This window comes from Aspergillus fumigatus, chromosome 1, assembly GCF_000002655.1.
Source record: "Aspergillus fumigatus Af293 chromosome 1, whole genome shotgun sequence".
Lineage (NCBI taxonomy): Eukaryota > Fungi > Ascomycota > Eurotiomycetes > Eurotiales > Aspergillaceae > Aspergillus > Aspergillus fumigatus.
This window is the reverse complement of record NC_007194.1, coordinates 1798927-1813985: the sequence shown is the minus strand read 5'-3', so window position 1 is coordinate 1813985 and position 15059 is coordinate 1798927. Positions and strand designations below refer to the sequence as shown.

The window sequence follows — 15059 nt, the reverse complement described above, 5'->3', positions numbered from 1 at the left end:
GATGAGTCAGCATTCCCAACACTTCTGCCCCAACTACGAACAGCCTGATGGATCAGGCACCACAAGGCACGCGACCAACCGAGGTGCTTGTTGTACGGTTTTGCCTACATAATAATTATGCCATCTCCTCAGCTGTACCCACTGCTGTTGCTTCTCCTGCATCATGGCTGATCTCGAGTTGGCTTGACCAGTATCTACTTCTCATTTGCAATCCTCCTTTCTTTCACTCAGGACCTGTCTTGCCAGCTCAGCTTTGATTCCCCTGATAGGAATTGGATTTAGCGAGCCCTCACCAGCTGGTCTGAGTCGGCAGACTTAGCAAAAACCCCCAACTGGGGTCAATACGTCGACATGATAGACCCTATTCCGCCGCCTCCAAGGTGGCTTCGAGACTTGGTAGAACCGTGGGCCGTATACCTTAACATCCCGGCCGTAACCGACCATGTCCACGAGATCATCGCCGCCTTCGCGTTCTACCAGTTCATCCATTCATACCTATCACCGTGGTTGTCTCCGCGGCTATTCCCTCGCCATTACCCGAACCTCAATAATCGGACCCAGCTCAACTGGGATGTCCATGTTGTGTCCTTGGTACAAAGCGTTTTGATCAATGCGGTAGCCCTATGGGTGATGTTTACAGACGATGAGCGGAAGTCGATGAGTCCCGCTGAGCGGGTTTATGGATACTCGGGGGCTTGCGCGTTCATATCGGCACTGGCCGCGGGCTACTTCATCTATGATCTGTACGTCAGTACTGTCTATGTGAAGATTTTTGGCATCGGAATGCTATTCCATGCCGTCAGTGCCCTGTGGGTTTTCAGTCTTGGCTTCGTGAGTGGCTCGTTATTTCTTTCCTTGCCCGCATTCTGAATAGTCGTTGGAGGGACTGGTTTCGAAGCCGTAATGAGGAACTAATACACTGCAGAGGCCCTTTCTCCACTTCTACTCTCCGGTCTTCATCCTTTACGAGCTCTCTAGCCCCTTCCTCAACATCCACTGGTTCTTGGATAAAGTCAACATGACCGGTAGCAAACTGCAATGGTATAACGGCATGCTCCTGCTCATCGTGTTCTTTTGCTGCCGCCTCATTTGGGGCACGTGGCAATCAGCCGCAGTGTACAAGGACATGTGGTACGCTCTCAAGAAGACCTGGTCTGCATCAGAATCCGCCGCGCTTAACCCAGTCGACATCACTACGGACGTTTTCCAGATCCGCGATGGGTCCATCTGTGTCAATGAAGCCTGTGCGAGGGCTCAGGCAGAGATCTCCAAGTTCTCCAAATACACCGCCGGCGGTGTGCCCACCTGGCTGGTTGTGACGTACGTCGTCTCGAATATCGTCCTCAATGGGCTCAACTACTACTGGTTCACCAAGATGATTGATGCGGTCATCAAACGCTTCCGTGCGCCTGCGCCGGCGGGTAAGACGAAGGAAGAGGAGCTCAAGCAGGATGTGGTTATCGAGGCTGCTACCAAGCTGGAACAGGAGGAGGGAGCTTTCACCACTGGCGATTTGGCTAGCGAGAAGATTGCTTCTGCCGTCGAGGTAGGGCCGAGCGAAGAGTTGCGGCAGAGGAATCCTAACGTGCCCACCGCAGCCCGCTCTTAGCCTTTCTGACTTGTAAACAGCCCACAGGGGGCATTTCTGCTGAGGATTGTGGGTCGTCATTGTGAGGAGTAGTAATTGGCTTGTGCTGTTTAATGTCTGTTGGCTTTTTTTGTCTAAAGGTTGCATGGCTCAACGCAGCGGGTAGTATCTCAGTATGGTATGACACTAATAGATTGTTTTATTCAATTTCACTTTGCCGCATCGATCAGGTATTTTTACATCATCTTAGTCATTGATAGTCACTTGATGTGCTTGATCTGATCGTCTTTTATTCACCTTACCCAACCCGATGACAGTCTGAACCATTAGTTCTATGAATCGGCATAATCACAAATAGAAAGAACTCGAGAAAAGAAACCATCCAGACCAAAACACCAAGAACGCGCCTCCATCGACAGTTAAGAGATAATAGGAACAAATAAAGCCCTAACCTATCGTGCTGCTGCTGCCTCCGGTTTGGCAAGCATGTACCGCACAGCCTCCCTGGCCACCTGTGTATCCCAAACACTCTCGGCTCCTCCTCTCCTGAATTCCGGCCCACTGCCATCCTCGCCGCCGCCGCGGGTTGCCTCGCCAAGGATGGTTTCCAAATCTCTGCGCTGAGAGTTGACCCAGCGCCGCAAGAAGGTGGCAGGGTCTTTACTTAGGGCGGTGTAGAAAGAGTGCTTGGCTCTCGAATGGGTTAGAGCTTGGACAATAAGGGCTAGCTGGTCATCTAGAGCAGCAATTTGGCGTAATCCCGCTGTATATTGAGGGTTTTGGGTCAAGGCAAGCATTTTGGCACGTAGAGGGTCCTCCACTGCGACCTGAATGTCGTAGACCGTTGGCGTAGGGTCCTTGTGAAAATCTTCGTCGACGCGAATCGTGTAAGGAAGCTTGATCGGATCTAGTGGGCTGGTGTGTGGCCCGATGCTTTCGGGGATCTGAGGGAAAAACATCTGGTCCCGTCCGAAGATCTAATGCAGTCAATTAGTATAAGTTCTTGTCGAGATTAGTGATCCATAGGACATACCGCTCGTAAGCGATGATCGCATCGTACTAGTCGCTTTTCCTCATCCTCTTGAAGTCCCATCGCTCGGATATAGTCCCAAATACCTAGAACGATACCGCTTCTAGTCTCTTCTTCAACATCTAGCACCTCAGCCAGCTCCTTGCTTAACTTGTATCGTTCAGGGGCCTCGTCTCGGACCAAACTGATAGTGACGCTTAGATTCTCCTGAGACGCACGGGAGAACTGCAGGGAATCAAATTCCGCAATTGGAGGAAGAGTGACAGCATTTGCCGGTAGCTGCGGCTTCGTCCAGCTAATAGTCTTGGTCTCCTCCGGATTCGAAGATGGAGACTTGTCAAAATCGATAGTGATCGACTTGAAGAAATGCGAAAACCGCTGCTTTGGTCGTTTAGCAGCAGGTTTCTTCGCCTTCTCGGCATCTTGTCCATCGTGCTCCATAGTATCTCCGTTCTCCTCGGCGTTCTCGCCTTCGTCTTCGCTGTGATCAGGCGCTGTAGGGTCGGTGTCATCATCCAGAAGCCGACCCTCAATTCTCACTTTATAGCGACCGGAGCCAGGGTTGCTTCCTGGGGCTGCTCCATTCTGGCCTGCACCGGTCTGCCATGGCTGATTTTCCACAGTATTGGAGATCCAAATGCGCATTGTCCGATATTTCTTGACAGTCTTGCTGATCGAATCCTGAATATCCAGCCTCTTACGCACAATGGAGGCATCCAATCGCTTCTCTAGGTCACGAAGGCTCTTGTATTGCTGTACTCCTTCCCCGATGATCACGTCCTCGATGCCATCTGGGATATTCTTGTCGGTGGGCTTCCGACTGCGACGTTGAACGGCGTCGTTAGGATGAGGCATGTTACGCTGAGGAGGGATGTACTGAGGCGGAACTGCGTGCTGTGGCATCGGTACAGGCATTGCAGGACCTACTTGAATCAAATCGTGTCAGGAGAGAGTCTTGATTTAAGGTTTACCGGAATCAAGGGAGATGGGGCAAACCTACCTGGTGCTGGAGGTCCGCGACGAGGCGTGGCAGGAGACCGTTGGGCGGCCTGCGGAAAGCCACGGGCATAGTTGGGCTGCATATTCATTGGTATATCGAAAGGGGGATACCAAATGCAGATAGCGCACTTCGAACGCAGTTGTCTGAAAATGGATGAAAGGATATCTGGATGAGCATGGATGCCTTTGGTGGTACAGTCTCCGCTGCGAAAGTCGCGATCCTTTTGCCGCGATCGCGCTATACCCTTTTGGTCAACTCTGCAGAAAAGGACCTCTAGCGCAGCAATGTTACCTACCAATACTTCTTACCTGGATGCAGCTACAATCCTTGGAGAAGAAGCTGTAAATGGTCACTGGAAATATCCAATCAGGTCTAAGTACTACAAATGCAATCAAGAAAGCACCTCCAGCAGGAGTCATGTATCCCACAATTATGCTTCAATGCTATCATTTCCCAGAGATCACATTAAGAAGTAAGAGGTCAGGACAATCACTCCAGCAGTGATGCCTGGTTAGTGTACAGTCCCTCCACCACATTGCTAAGCTTCTCAATTGTTTCCAGGGCTGCATCATAGGCCTGGTCACGCTCCGTCTCGTCATAGACGATCAGGCAGCCAGCACCTTGATCCAAGACCCCGACGATTACCTTATCCAGGATCATCTGAGAAAGCTTCCTCTCCACCTGCTGTGTATCCAGGCCAACCATCTTCGCGATATGGTCTAGCTCAACCCGGCTAAAGGGCTCAATGACCTTGATGAGATTCTGTTCCAGCATGGCGTCGTACAGTCTCCGGAGATGGTTACGGATGAAAACATCGCTTCCAAGTTCGTACCTATAGTCTGAAAGAGCCTTCTCGTATTCTTCGAGAGAGCGATTGGCATGAGCACGAGCCACGGCCTTCATGGCCTCAAGTCGTGGGCTGGCGTACTTCTGTGCTTGCTTAGAACCCAGTAAATTGGTGACATCATCCACCAGGTTCAGCATGATCTTACACAGCAGCATATACTGAAGAGCGGCCGTTGCCAAGTCACTCTCATCAAGCGAGCTGTATCCCTCGAGTGCCTCAATGAAGTAGGAAAATGCCGTAGTGAAGTCTTTGTCCTCTGCATGTAGCATACCGCTTTGCATGTCCAGCCCAGCCTGAAGATGCGGAGGTGTGTAAACCGAAGCGGCCGATGTACGAGCAGCGGTCAAGGCGGCGCGTGCCTTGGCTTGGTTACCGAGCGCATGATACACCCTTGACTCTAACAGCTGCACCTCAACCAACATGAGTTTGTCATCCATGCGCTTCAGCTCACGTAGGAGAGAATTGATGAGGGTAAGGGCATCATAGTAAGATTGCTTCTGCATGTATATAGCCACCAGTCGGGTTTCGAGGTTCTGTCGGAGGAAGGACCGTCGTTCTGAGACGGCCCAGTCGATGCAGGACTTGATGACGGCGACTTGGATATCGAGGGTATTCGGAATCTCACTAAAAAGGTCAAGCAGTTGGCGAACTAGGACGACGGGTCAGCTACTCTGAGGAGTATTAACCCAACTATCAACATAGCCATCGACTTACCGAGCTTCGCAGTCTTTGCTTTGGCAAATGATGAGAAAGTATCACGACTCGTTTTGATGAGCTCTGCAATTTCCTGTGGCTTCTTCTCATCCCGATACAACTCTCCCAGTCCAATCAGAGCATTTTCATAGTCTCTCGACGAGGTCTCAGTCGAGCCTGGACCTTGCGAGAGAATGTCCTTGTAAATACTCTCAGCCTTGGAAGCATCTTTCTTCGCAAGAGCCCGAGCTTCCTCTATCCGCGTCGCTGTTGTCGATGAAGGCGCCATGATCGAACCGGTTGTGATGGATGTGGTAAATGAATTATAGGTGGTAAACGGCCGCGAGAGACTTTTAGGCAATAATGACAGCCTCAATAGTCTAGAATAGCAACAAATCCGATGAGAACCCAATTGGGACTGGGATTGAGGAGGTATTGTATCTGTTATTGATGGGTGGTCCAGCTGCTATCGTCACACTTGGAGCCCGCCCAGCAGCTTGGGCTGGTCTCACCGCCCACGGCTTAACGAATCACCCGAGAAACAACCAGCAGAAAAAAAGCATCAGGAAATTTCAATGGCCGCCCGCCATAGCATCACCTAGACACCTACCACATTCTCCATTTTCATGATCTAATAGCCCACGGTTAAAGAGCATCATGGTAAGCAGCATGGTCACAATATAATATGCTTTCGTATGTTTTTAACTCCTTTAAACAGAAAATCAAGGCAATTTCTCGTTCCACGGCGTCCCAGCAGGCGCCAGGCTCCGCCGTCGTTCGACAGCCCCGAAATCTGGATCCAGCCCAGCATCCATTTGAACGAGCTCGTGAATACACCCGTGCATTGAATGCTGTTAAACTAGAGAGATTGTTTGCCGCGCCTTTTGTGGGCCAGATGGGCGATGGTCATGTGGATGGTGTTTATACAATGGCCAAAGATCCGGGATCGTTACAGCGGTTTGCAAGTGGCAGTGGTGATGGTGTCGTGAAGGTCTGGGATTTGACAACTCAAGGTGAAGTGTGGAACACTCAGGCACATGAAAACATTGTCAAGGGATTGTGCTGGACTCCCGAACGGAAATTGCTCTCGTGCGCAAGCGACAAGACCATCAAACTGTGGGACCCATACAACTCCTCACCTGAGGCGCCACCATTGGGATCGTATCTTGGCCAAAGCGCTTTTACTGGGGTCTCGCATCACCGAAATCTGCCCTACTTCGCAGCGTCGTCTTCTCAAATATCTATCTACGATTTGTCGCGGCCGTCCTCGACACCATCCCAGGTCCTTCATTGGCCCACTAGCGTGGATACTATCACCTCGCTTGCCTTCAATCAGACAGAAACATCTATCATTGGATCAACAGCCATTGATCGATCCATTATCATGTATGATCTTCGTACTTCATTGCCTGTTCACAAACTTATCCTACGTTTGGCATCGAACGCGATCTCCTGGAACCCGATGGAGGCATTCAACTTTGCGGTGGCCAACGAAGATCATAATGCTTATATTTTCGATATGAGGAAAATGGACCGTGCACTGAATGTGCTGAAGGATCACGTGGCTGCGGTCATGGATGTCGAGTTCAGCCCGACTGGCGAGGAACTTGTGACGGCTTCTTACGATAAAACGGTCCGCTTGTGGAGCCGAGCTCATGGGCATTCTCGCGACATTTACCATACCAAGAGAATGCAACGGTATGTATTTCGCAAGCATCTGTTCTATTTCGCTTCCATGCTCATTTGTTTGTACAGTGTCTTCTCCGCCAAGTTTACGCCCGACAACAAGTACATCCTTTCGGGGTCAGACGACGGCAACATTCGACTCTGGCGTGCGAATGCCTCCGACCGTAGCGGCATCAAGAGTGCCCGCCAGAGACAGAAATTAGAATATGACCAGGCTCTAATTACCAGGTACTCGCATATGCCTGAAATCCGAAGGATCAAGCGCCAGCGTCATGTGCCAAGAACCGTGAAGAAGGCGGCAGAGATCAAGAGAGAAGAACTTGCTGCTATTAAGAGACGTGAGGAGAATGTTCGCAAGCATGCTAAGAAGGGTGCACTGCCGCCAAGACGGAGTGAGCGTGAGAAGATGATCTTGACACACGAGCAATAAGCTCTGTAGGTCTGAGGACCACTCTTGATTGCCGAATTCTGAGAGTGGCAACTTCACAACATTTGTCTTTGGAGGCAATTCTGTTCGATGACAATCGACGATAACTCAGGGAGTCTGTACGATGCTTACAGCATATCGCGCAACCTTCTTGTGGCCTACATCTTGCTCATGGCATTGGGTCATCATTCGCCCTCCTTGACTTTCAGTTCATCTGGCGATATCTGGCTCGACAACACACCGTGTTTTGACCTATCTGCTGCCGATGACCCTTGTAAAGCAGCACGGTCGATACCGCTAAAGTAACGGGCAATTCGCTGTATGCTGGCAGGTAGTACGGCATACCAGTCGATGAGAACGGCGAACGCCGGCAACCTGATTAGGCCACCCCGTCCTTCGTCTATTGCGGTAATGATTTTCTGAGCGACATGGACTGGTTCGAGGACTGGCGCAAAGAATTTGTTTGGAGTCTTGATTGATTTGAACAGAGGCGTCGATATCTGCCCTGTCTCCACGAGCAGCATTTTCACTATCCCGTCATATCTCGACACACGAAGCTCAGCTTCCAACGTTCGATGAAGGGCGCTAAGACCTGCCTTGCTCGCAGAGTAGTCAGACAAGCCGGCGGCCGACAGGTGGCCCAGGACGGAGCTGATATTGACGATGGTACCACCATTCTCGGCGGATAACATTCCGGGAAGAAATACTTGGCAAGTGTGGAAGACTGCGAGGAGATTGGTTCGAATTGTTTTCTCGAATGCCTCTGCAGGTAGAGTCAGGACCGGTTGACTGTTAATTCCTGCGGCCGCGCAGTTGATCAGCACAGTCGGTGTACCCAACTAAGGAAGATTAGCATTATTTCATAAATGTTCATATCATTATATCTTCCACAGGGCTGTAGTCTCGCGAAGCGATTGCATACCTCTTCCTTAATTCTCCTTGCCATCCGCTCCACCGCTTCTCGATCAGTAATATCACACTGATAGTAGTCCACTCCCGTCACTTCTTCCCAGCCCTCGATATCGCTCTCAGCCTTGATGTCCAAGACGGCCACACTAACTCCACGTAGTCCATATATCCGGGCAATCAGTAAGCCAAGGCCACTCGCACCACCAGTGACAACAACAACCTCTTCGCTTAAGTCAACAGGTCGGGGAAGCCCATGCGCCAGTCTCTGGTTCATCGCACGGGCAAGAGCCAAGACCGTGAGGAAGGCAGCATAGCCCGTCGCGATCATGAACGAGATATGGGTGTAAGGGGTGGCCTGGGCTCGGAGGCTGAGCACCCCGACCCAGGCGAGGAACGGGTGGAAAAGTGTGCGATTAAGAACCTTCAGAAAAAGGTCGAATGTGAGGTGTTCAAGCCATCCTTTATCAGGTGACTGAGAGATGGGCGAGGGTGATGTGGTGGACATTATGTGTGATGGACCTAGGTCGGCTACCTTTCTCACATTATCATTGATTATATCTTCGACACCAGTATCACGTTTTGTGAGAATTGTAGCACTACCAAATTCAGTGTCGAGGGGTAGAACTCCTGGGACATGTGATTTCTCTTGTAAGCGGCGTGCTCCGTCGTAGTTGGCAGTCATGTCACGAAATGGCGTGGCCATTGATTCAGTCCACTATATGCAAAGGTTCAGGAGTCGCCATACGTAGATAGCATTCATTATTATATCAATGGACTAGAAAAGTGCAGTATGAATGGTAAAGAGTTGGGGAACAATGTTGACATACGATGCGGGGTGATGGGCTATCACTTAGCTTCCTCTCCAATCTCAAACAGAATGATAATAAGTTCGTGAGGATGCCACAGCAATACTGATACGAAGTTGTTCCTCTCTCCTTAATCTAAAATACGTTCCTTCTAGAATAGGCCTCAATATTATACTCTGGCACTGAGCGTTGTCGTATTGTTCTATACGGCCATCTTTTCTGTTACACCTACCCTCGAACTCTGGCATTATGCCTCCTTCCCTAACAAAACAAATCACACAGATCGAAGGTGTAAGGCTAGCAGGTGCCAATGATATTGAATGGGACATTACCATCAATTACCCCGGAAAGTCAGCAAAAGGAACAATCGTTGCAATCACCCCCCACCGCAGCTCATCACCAAATGACAACTGTTCTCCCCTGGCGCTTCCAGCATTGACCCACCCTCACATTCACCTCGATAAAGCCTATGTCCACAGCACACGAATACGCACATCTTCTTCCAGCGGAAGGCTCCTTCCAGGAAGCGCTATCCTTCACTGCCCAGGCCAAGAAACAGTTCAGCCAGGCCGATCTCATGAAAAGAGGCGAATGGCTTCTTGCAGAGTCGGTTTCTGCTGGCGTCACAGCAATGAGGGCGTTCGTGGAGGTTGATCACACTGTCAAACTGACGTGCCTTGAGACTGGTCTCAAACTCAAAGACGAATGGAAAGAGTGCTGCAACGTTCAGATCGTCTGCTTCGCTCAGGATCCCATCTTTTCCGGTGAGTATGGCGATGAAAATCGCGACTTGATCGAGAAGGCCCTCGAGCGCTATCCACAGATTGATGTCATCGGCACGACACCCTACGTTGAATCGAGTACGGACGCTGCGAGACGAAACATTGGCTGGGCGATCGAAACCGCTGTCAAACTGGACAAGCATGCCGATTTCCATCTAGACTACAGCCTAGATAGCAGCAAGGAAGCTCTAGTGTGGTATGTTCTGCAAGCACTTCAGCGCAATAACTGGACAAGCCAGTCAAGTAGCAGACGGGTCATGTTCGGGCATTGCACCCGCCTGACTTCCTTCACTGATAAAGAATGGTCGGATTTGGCCAAAGAAATTCGTGACAATGACCTTCCCGTGAGCTTCGTCGGCCTACCAACCAGCGACATGTACATGGCCTCGCCGTATCCCGCAGCCAACGCTCCTCACAATCGGCCAAGAGGCACCCTGCATGTCCTTAAGATGATAAGCGAGCATGGTCTAGATGCTATTATCGGAGTCAATAATGTCGGAAACGCGTTCACACCCTGGGGCTCTGCAGACCCCCTGTCCCTTGCTTGTCTAGGCGTGGGAATCTACCAGGCCGGAACGCAGAAAGATGCAGAATTGCTGTACGAATGTGTATCCACGCGTGCGCGTGCTGCAATCGGATTACTGGGCAGCCAAGGCGGATCAAGTTTGATGCTCAAGGAAGGAGATCAACCTGATCTAGTCGTGCTTCACAATGTGGATGACACAGGATGCAACGTTTTAAGGCCAAGAAATAGTGTAGCAGATGTTGTGTGGGATCCGCCGGCAAGGGTGAGCAGGCATATCATCTCCAATGGCCGTCTGAAACTGCCACCGCATCCTATGTATCCGGGGACAGCACGGTATGCTTTCAAGGATAGCGACGCCTGACGTATTGAAGGAAGCGATTAAGACGCTCAAGCCATTGTTTGCCTGACGACTGTAAATACAAATAGTGGCCGAATAACGCCCCTCATGAATGTTTCCAATCCAGTACATCATGTCTAGAGATAACCTGCACAACTCCGTGTCCGCTTGAATTTGACAAAAAGGCAAATCATGCGGCAAGATCCTGATGAGACATGAATCAAATAAGTGATTTAGAAGAGCAAGGTTTCAAACTGGATCGAGTCAGTCAGTACTCTCACGCAGCCCCCCATACAGGTGCAGTTTCATTGGCCTCGGCGCGAGCTTTGGCCGGCCCATGCAATGCATAGCTAAAAGTGGGACAATCTGGGTCTTCACGCATGATGTCAACATCGTCGGCGTTGAGCGAGAGACGAAACCCATTTCCAGCGCGTGGGTACAGTCGATGCTCTTGAAACTCCTCGTATTCTGACTCTTCATCTGACTCGTACCAGTGTCTCTTCCGTGAAGAAGAAGCTGATGGCAATGGTTCCTCAGTATTCTCAGTGCTCGGCTTCTCAGAAGTCGTGTCTTTCCCCGAGTGAGAGACCGGTGTTTCGGTTGTTGTAATTGTCTCAGTGGAAGTTGCTGCCGAGACTGGACCAGCTGATGTATTTGAGGTGAATAGAAATTTCGACAACTGCAGTTCCTTTAAATTGCTTGGAAACATCGACAAGGAGGGATTCCGGTCCGATATAGTGACAAGAAGCTCGACGAGACTTGCGTGAGAGAGGCTCGACAAATAACCCCGCCGCTCCTCCGCAGAAAAGCGCTCGCCTCCTACTTCGGTCTTGGGAGAAGGCACATGGTGTTGTAGTGGATGACGCAATGCTTGAGCTTGTAAATCAGGGTTGCTCCTGACAACTGTTGGCTGGACGATGGAGATTTGCACAGGCTTGCATTCCCGGCAGTGCCATTCCTTCTCCACCACGTTCACAACATCAGAGTCGATCGGAGGGTCATGACAGAGTTGATGCCATGCTCGATTACACCCGTCGCAGAATACAATAGCATTGCTCTGCGGGCTATGACCTCTTTGGCAATGCATACAGTTGACATACGCCTCCTTCGTCTTGCGAAACACGCGCTTGTGTCTTCGCGCACCTATAGTCTCTGAGCCATGGGAGGAAGTGCCGTTCGCCTTGGTAATGGCTGGAGATGAAGCTGGAGGTACATATAATGACGGTCGGTTCACTTGTCTGCCGGACTTTGTTTGAGTGGCGGTAGGGGCGACGTCGGATTCATCCGAACTGGAGTCACCAGCCCTTATAATGTCTTCGCCGTCACTATCACCGCCGCGTCTCCGTTTTCTCGATTTTCTGGACCCATTTGAAGCATTTTTGCGTGAGCGTTGTCCGGGGGTTGCTTTTTGTGGGTTGCCGTCTGGGACTTTTGCAGGCTTCGGGGCCAATGAGACCAGAGGAGCCTTAGGTTTAAGACCCCTAGGCTGTGGTTGGAATGTTGTTTGTATTTGAGACGGCGCCAGCGGTGCCAGAGGAGGATTTGGGATCAGAGCCGTAGGTTGTGATGGCAATGTTTGTTGTATCTGAGATGGCGCCAATGTCGCCGATGGACCAGCTGATACTGTTACACTTGGTTTGGGAGCAATGGTAACGGGCTTCTTGGGTCTCGAGGAGCCGTCCCCAGACGTTATAGGGGCTTGGTTGGAAACTGCTGTAGGTGCCAGTGTATTGTTCGTATAAGCGAACGGCGCCGTGGGCAGCTCTATGATTGTGGAAGAGGCCTTCATCGTGTTGAACTTTTGAAAATTCAAACTATTCAAGCTTGGATCAAAGATTGAAGTGCTCCAACGGGTAGTGAAGTTATCATTCTTCTGCTGATCTCCTCTTATGTTACCAGCGATCCGTGAAAGGAGCTCTGTAGTGGCTGCCGAAAGTTTCGGTATTTGCACTTTCCCCCGAACCGTACCTGTTGAACAGCTCGTTTTCGATGATAAATCGATCGAGGAAGGAGGAGTGCTATTGGCTGTGTTTCCTTCAACTGTCGAAACTGATGGATGGGGGCTCGAGATGGTCCTCGGTGTTCCATGGGTGGTCTCTAAAGTAGATGCCAGGGAAGAAGTAGCCCCATTTTGCCGTGACATTCCCCAAAGCTGGACTGAATAAGCAACGTTGCACGGTGTATAAAAGTGCTTGTCAATCTCTCCAACTTTGATCAATTGCTTTCACCGCGTAGCAAAGGATATGGCAGGTTGAACGGATCCAGAGATTTATATAGTATCACGTGACTGTATGAATTCCCTCCCCGCGCAGTTCAGGAATCCCCAACACGCAACTTTGTTGCCAGGACATCAGCCTTGACGTTAATGTACTGACGATAATCTACTGAAGACTTTCCATTATACATTCATTCCATCATTCCTATCAAATATGTCTAGAAGCTAAGTACGTCCATGGACCCTACGGCCGCCATCGTGCTTCGTCCGTAGTCACAAAGGGATTTGCTCCCTCAGGAATGTGATACCATACGATATCTGATCCCCACAGCATTAACCCAATATTGGGTCTGCCAGATCCCAATCGCCTCTATGGTTTAAATGAAACGTGTTACGACACAATGCCCTCTTTCTTGAGGAGATCGATATCGGCCTTATCATAATTGAGGAGTTCTTTGAGGATTTCGTCGGTGTGTTGGCCAAGAGTCGGAGGCGGCCTTCGGACCCCAGGGGTTGCATGCGAATACTTGATAGGTGTGTTGACTAATTTGACGGGACCACAAGCTGGATGATCAACTTCTGTAACCATTCCTCGTGCTTGCACTACGCGGACGATTCCATGTCAGTGAATGGCTTCGCCCAATCATTAGACATCGGCGCACGACTTACCATGAGAATGATTGAGCGTCCCTTGGATGTCATTGATCGCGGCATATGGCATCCCACTGCCTTCCAGGATCTCGAGCCATTCCTGCGTGGTTTTCTGCTTAACTCTCTTCTCAATCAGGTCATCAAGCTCTTCCCGATGCTTTACTCGGTCACGGTTGGTGATAAAGCGAGGGTCCGTCTTCCATTCGGGGAACCCTAGTCGATCGCATAAGACGCCGAATAACCTGTCATTTCCCCCCCCGAAAAGAATATCTCCATCAAGCGTCTGGTAGCTTCGGTAGGGTACAATTGATGCTTGATCGTGTCAGCGATTGAGCGCTCACCAAGTGCCGGTAACACCATGTCCATGAGCTTACGGTGTGCAGTTCCCCATCTACCGGAGTCCTTCTCACCACTGATCAGAGCCGAGCTTGCGATATTTGCCAAAGTCGCAACTTGACAATCACTCAAGCAGGCGTCGATATGTTGTCCTTGTCCGGTCCTCATGCGCGCCAGCAAAGCAGCCATGATGGCATTAGATGTATACAACCCCGTTGTCAAATCCGTAACAGCTACGCCGACCTTGACAGGATCGCCGTCTCTGCTTCCAGTGATGTGCATGAGTCCCATCTCAGCTTCGACCATGACATCGTACCCAGCCCGGTTGCTGTATGGCCCTGTTTGGCCGTACCCTGTGATACTTGCATATATCAATCTGGGATTGATAGATCGTAGCGTTTCGTAATCAAGACCGTACTTCTTCAGGGTGCCTGGAAGGTAGTTCTCGACTAGGACGTCGCACTCCTTGGCCAGCTTGTGTAAAATCTCGACTCCGGACTTATGGGCAAAGGAAAGGCCGATGGACCTTTTGTTGCGGTTCACCTGGCGCACATGTAAGTTGGGCGCTCATTATTGTTCCGAGATGTCACATACAGCCAGAAAATAGGCGCTCTCCCCAGGGCCATCATGAGACCCATCGATATACTTTGCGTATGGTGGACCCCAAGCGCGAGTATCGTCACCACGCACGGGATGCTCCACTTTAATAATATCTGCTCTGGCTCGAAAAGACCGACGTTAGCAGTTGTTGCCAGATACCATTAATGTTAGCATTCAACATACCCCAGATCTCCGAGAATTTGTGTACAGTACGGCTTCAGCGCGCGGTAAGAATCAGTATGGACTTTGGTGTCTACCGGAGGGAATAAATAGGGAACCCACCCCAGCCAATACTCGTGTCATGTCAAGCACTCGGATGCCTTTGAGAGGAAGAGTTTCATCGCTTGTAGGGATTGCTGAGAAACGTCGCCCTTGGGGCTTGCACTTGAGGATAGTTCTCAACGAGTAAAGCGATGGCCGACGAGCCATAGCCCGTTGCAAAGCCCATGCGCCATTCATCTTTCAAGGCTTAGCCGATGTGCATGTATGACAGTACTCAATGGCATATCAATTGCAAAGTATCACAATAACTAAGAGCCCTCCGTAAGGCAGGCGATGCAGATGTGGCCTTGTCACTTGAAGGCCGAAGCCCGCTCTTTAAGTTGATCCGGGGCTATCACCGATGG

At 50.5% G+C, this 15059-nt stretch overlaps 8 protein-coding genes across 8 annotated transcripts; 3 read left to right on the top strand and 5 right to left on the bottom strand.

Moving 5' to 3' along the window:
* Nucleotides 1–74: 74 nt before the first annotated feature.
* On the top strand, nucleotides 75–1795 carry AFUA_1G06320 (TLC domain-containing protein). Its single transcript, XM_745288.2, has 2 exons — nucleotides 75–831; nucleotides 926–1795. The coding sequence occupies exons 1-2, from the start codon at nucleotides 352–354 to the stop codon at nucleotides 1607–1609; spliced, it is 1164 nt and encodes a 387-aa protein (XP_750381.1). The 5' UTR covers nucleotides 75–351; the 3' UTR covers nucleotides 1610–1795.
* A 245-nt stretch (nucleotides 1796–2040) lies between these two features.
* On the bottom strand, nucleotides 2041–3808 carry AFUA_1G06310 (SWIB/MDM2 domain-containing protein; the record flags this gene model as incomplete). The annotated part of the gene is made up of 3 exons (XM_745287.2): nucleotides 3619–3808; nucleotides 2622–3541; nucleotides 2041–2565 (listed from the first exon to the last, which is right to left on the bottom strand). Exons 1-3 carry the CDS (start codon nucleotides 3704–3706, stop codon nucleotides 2041–2043), a joined length of 1533 nt encoding a protein of 510 aa, XP_750380.2. The 5' UTR covers nucleotides 3707–3808.
* Nucleotides 3809–3934: 126 nt separating this feature from the next.
* AFUA_1G06300 (proteasome regulatory particle lid subunit RPN6) lies at nucleotides 3935–5639 on the bottom strand. The gene is made up of 2 exons (XM_745286.2): nucleotides 5180–5639; nucleotides 3935–5114 (listed from the first exon to the last, which is right to left on the bottom strand). The coding sequence occupies exons 1-2, from the start codon at nucleotides 5445–5447 to the stop codon at nucleotides 4108–4110; spliced, it is 1275 nt and encodes a 424-aa protein (XP_750379.2). The 5' UTR covers nucleotides 5448–5639; the 3' UTR covers nucleotides 3935–4107.
* A 92-nt stretch (nucleotides 5640–5731) lies between these two features.
* AFUA_1G06290 (rRNA-processing protein SOF1) lies at nucleotides 5732–7274 on the top strand (the record flags this gene model as incomplete). The annotated part of the gene is made up of 2 exons (XM_745285.2): nucleotides 5732–5818; nucleotides 5877–7274. The coding sequence occupies exons 1-2, from the start codon at nucleotides 5816–5818 to the stop codon at nucleotides 7272–7274; spliced, it is 1401 nt and encodes a 466-aa protein (XP_750378.2). The 5' UTR covers nucleotides 5732–5815.
* A 182-nt stretch (nucleotides 7275–7456) lies between these two features.
* On the bottom strand, nucleotides 7457–8953 carry AFUA_1G06280 (SDR family oxidoreductase; the record flags this gene model as incomplete). Its single annotated transcript, XM_745284.2, has 3 exons — nucleotides 8926–8953; nucleotides 8194–8895; nucleotides 7457–8110 (listed from the first exon to the last, which is right to left on the bottom strand). The coding sequence occupies exons 1-3, from the start codon at nucleotides 8938–8940 to the stop codon at nucleotides 7457–7459; spliced, it is 1371 nt and encodes a 456-aa protein (XP_750377.1). The 5' UTR covers nucleotides 8941–8953.
* A 502-nt stretch (nucleotides 8954–9455) lies between these two features.
* AFUA_1G06270 (putative zinc metallopeptidase) lies at nucleotides 9456–10655 on the top strand (the record flags this gene model as incomplete). The annotated part of the gene is made up of 1 exon (XM_745283.1): nucleotides 9456–10655. One exon carries the CDS (start codon nucleotides 9456–9458, stop codon nucleotides 10653–10655), a length of 1200 nt encoding a protein of 399 aa, XP_750376.1.
* Nucleotides 10656–10908: 253 nt separating this feature from the next.
* On the bottom strand, nucleotides 10909–12774 carry AFUA_1G06260 (phf1/phf2 family PHD finger domain-containing protein; the record flags this gene model as incomplete). Its single annotated transcript, XM_745282.2, has 1 exon — nucleotides 10909–12774. The coding sequence occupies one exon, from the start codon at nucleotides 12772–12774 to the stop codon at nucleotides 10909–10911; it is 1866 nt and encodes a 621-aa protein (XP_750375.2).
* A 208-nt stretch (nucleotides 12775–12982) lies between these two features.
* Nucleotides 12983–15017, bottom strand: AFUA_1G06250 (CaiB/BaiF CoA transferase family protein). The gene is made up of 6 exons (XM_077803847.1): nucleotides 14716–15017; nucleotides 14617–14648; nucleotides 14428–14551; nucleotides 13872–14376; nucleotides 13516–13809; nucleotides 12983–13449 (listed from the first exon to the last, which is right to left on the bottom strand). Exons 1-6 carry the CDS (start codon nucleotides 14890–14892, stop codon nucleotides 13238–13240), a joined length of 1344 nt encoding a protein of 447 aa, XP_077660018.1. The 5' UTR covers nucleotides 14893–15017; the 3' UTR covers nucleotides 12983–13237.
* Nucleotides 15018–15059: the final 42 nt, after the last annotated feature.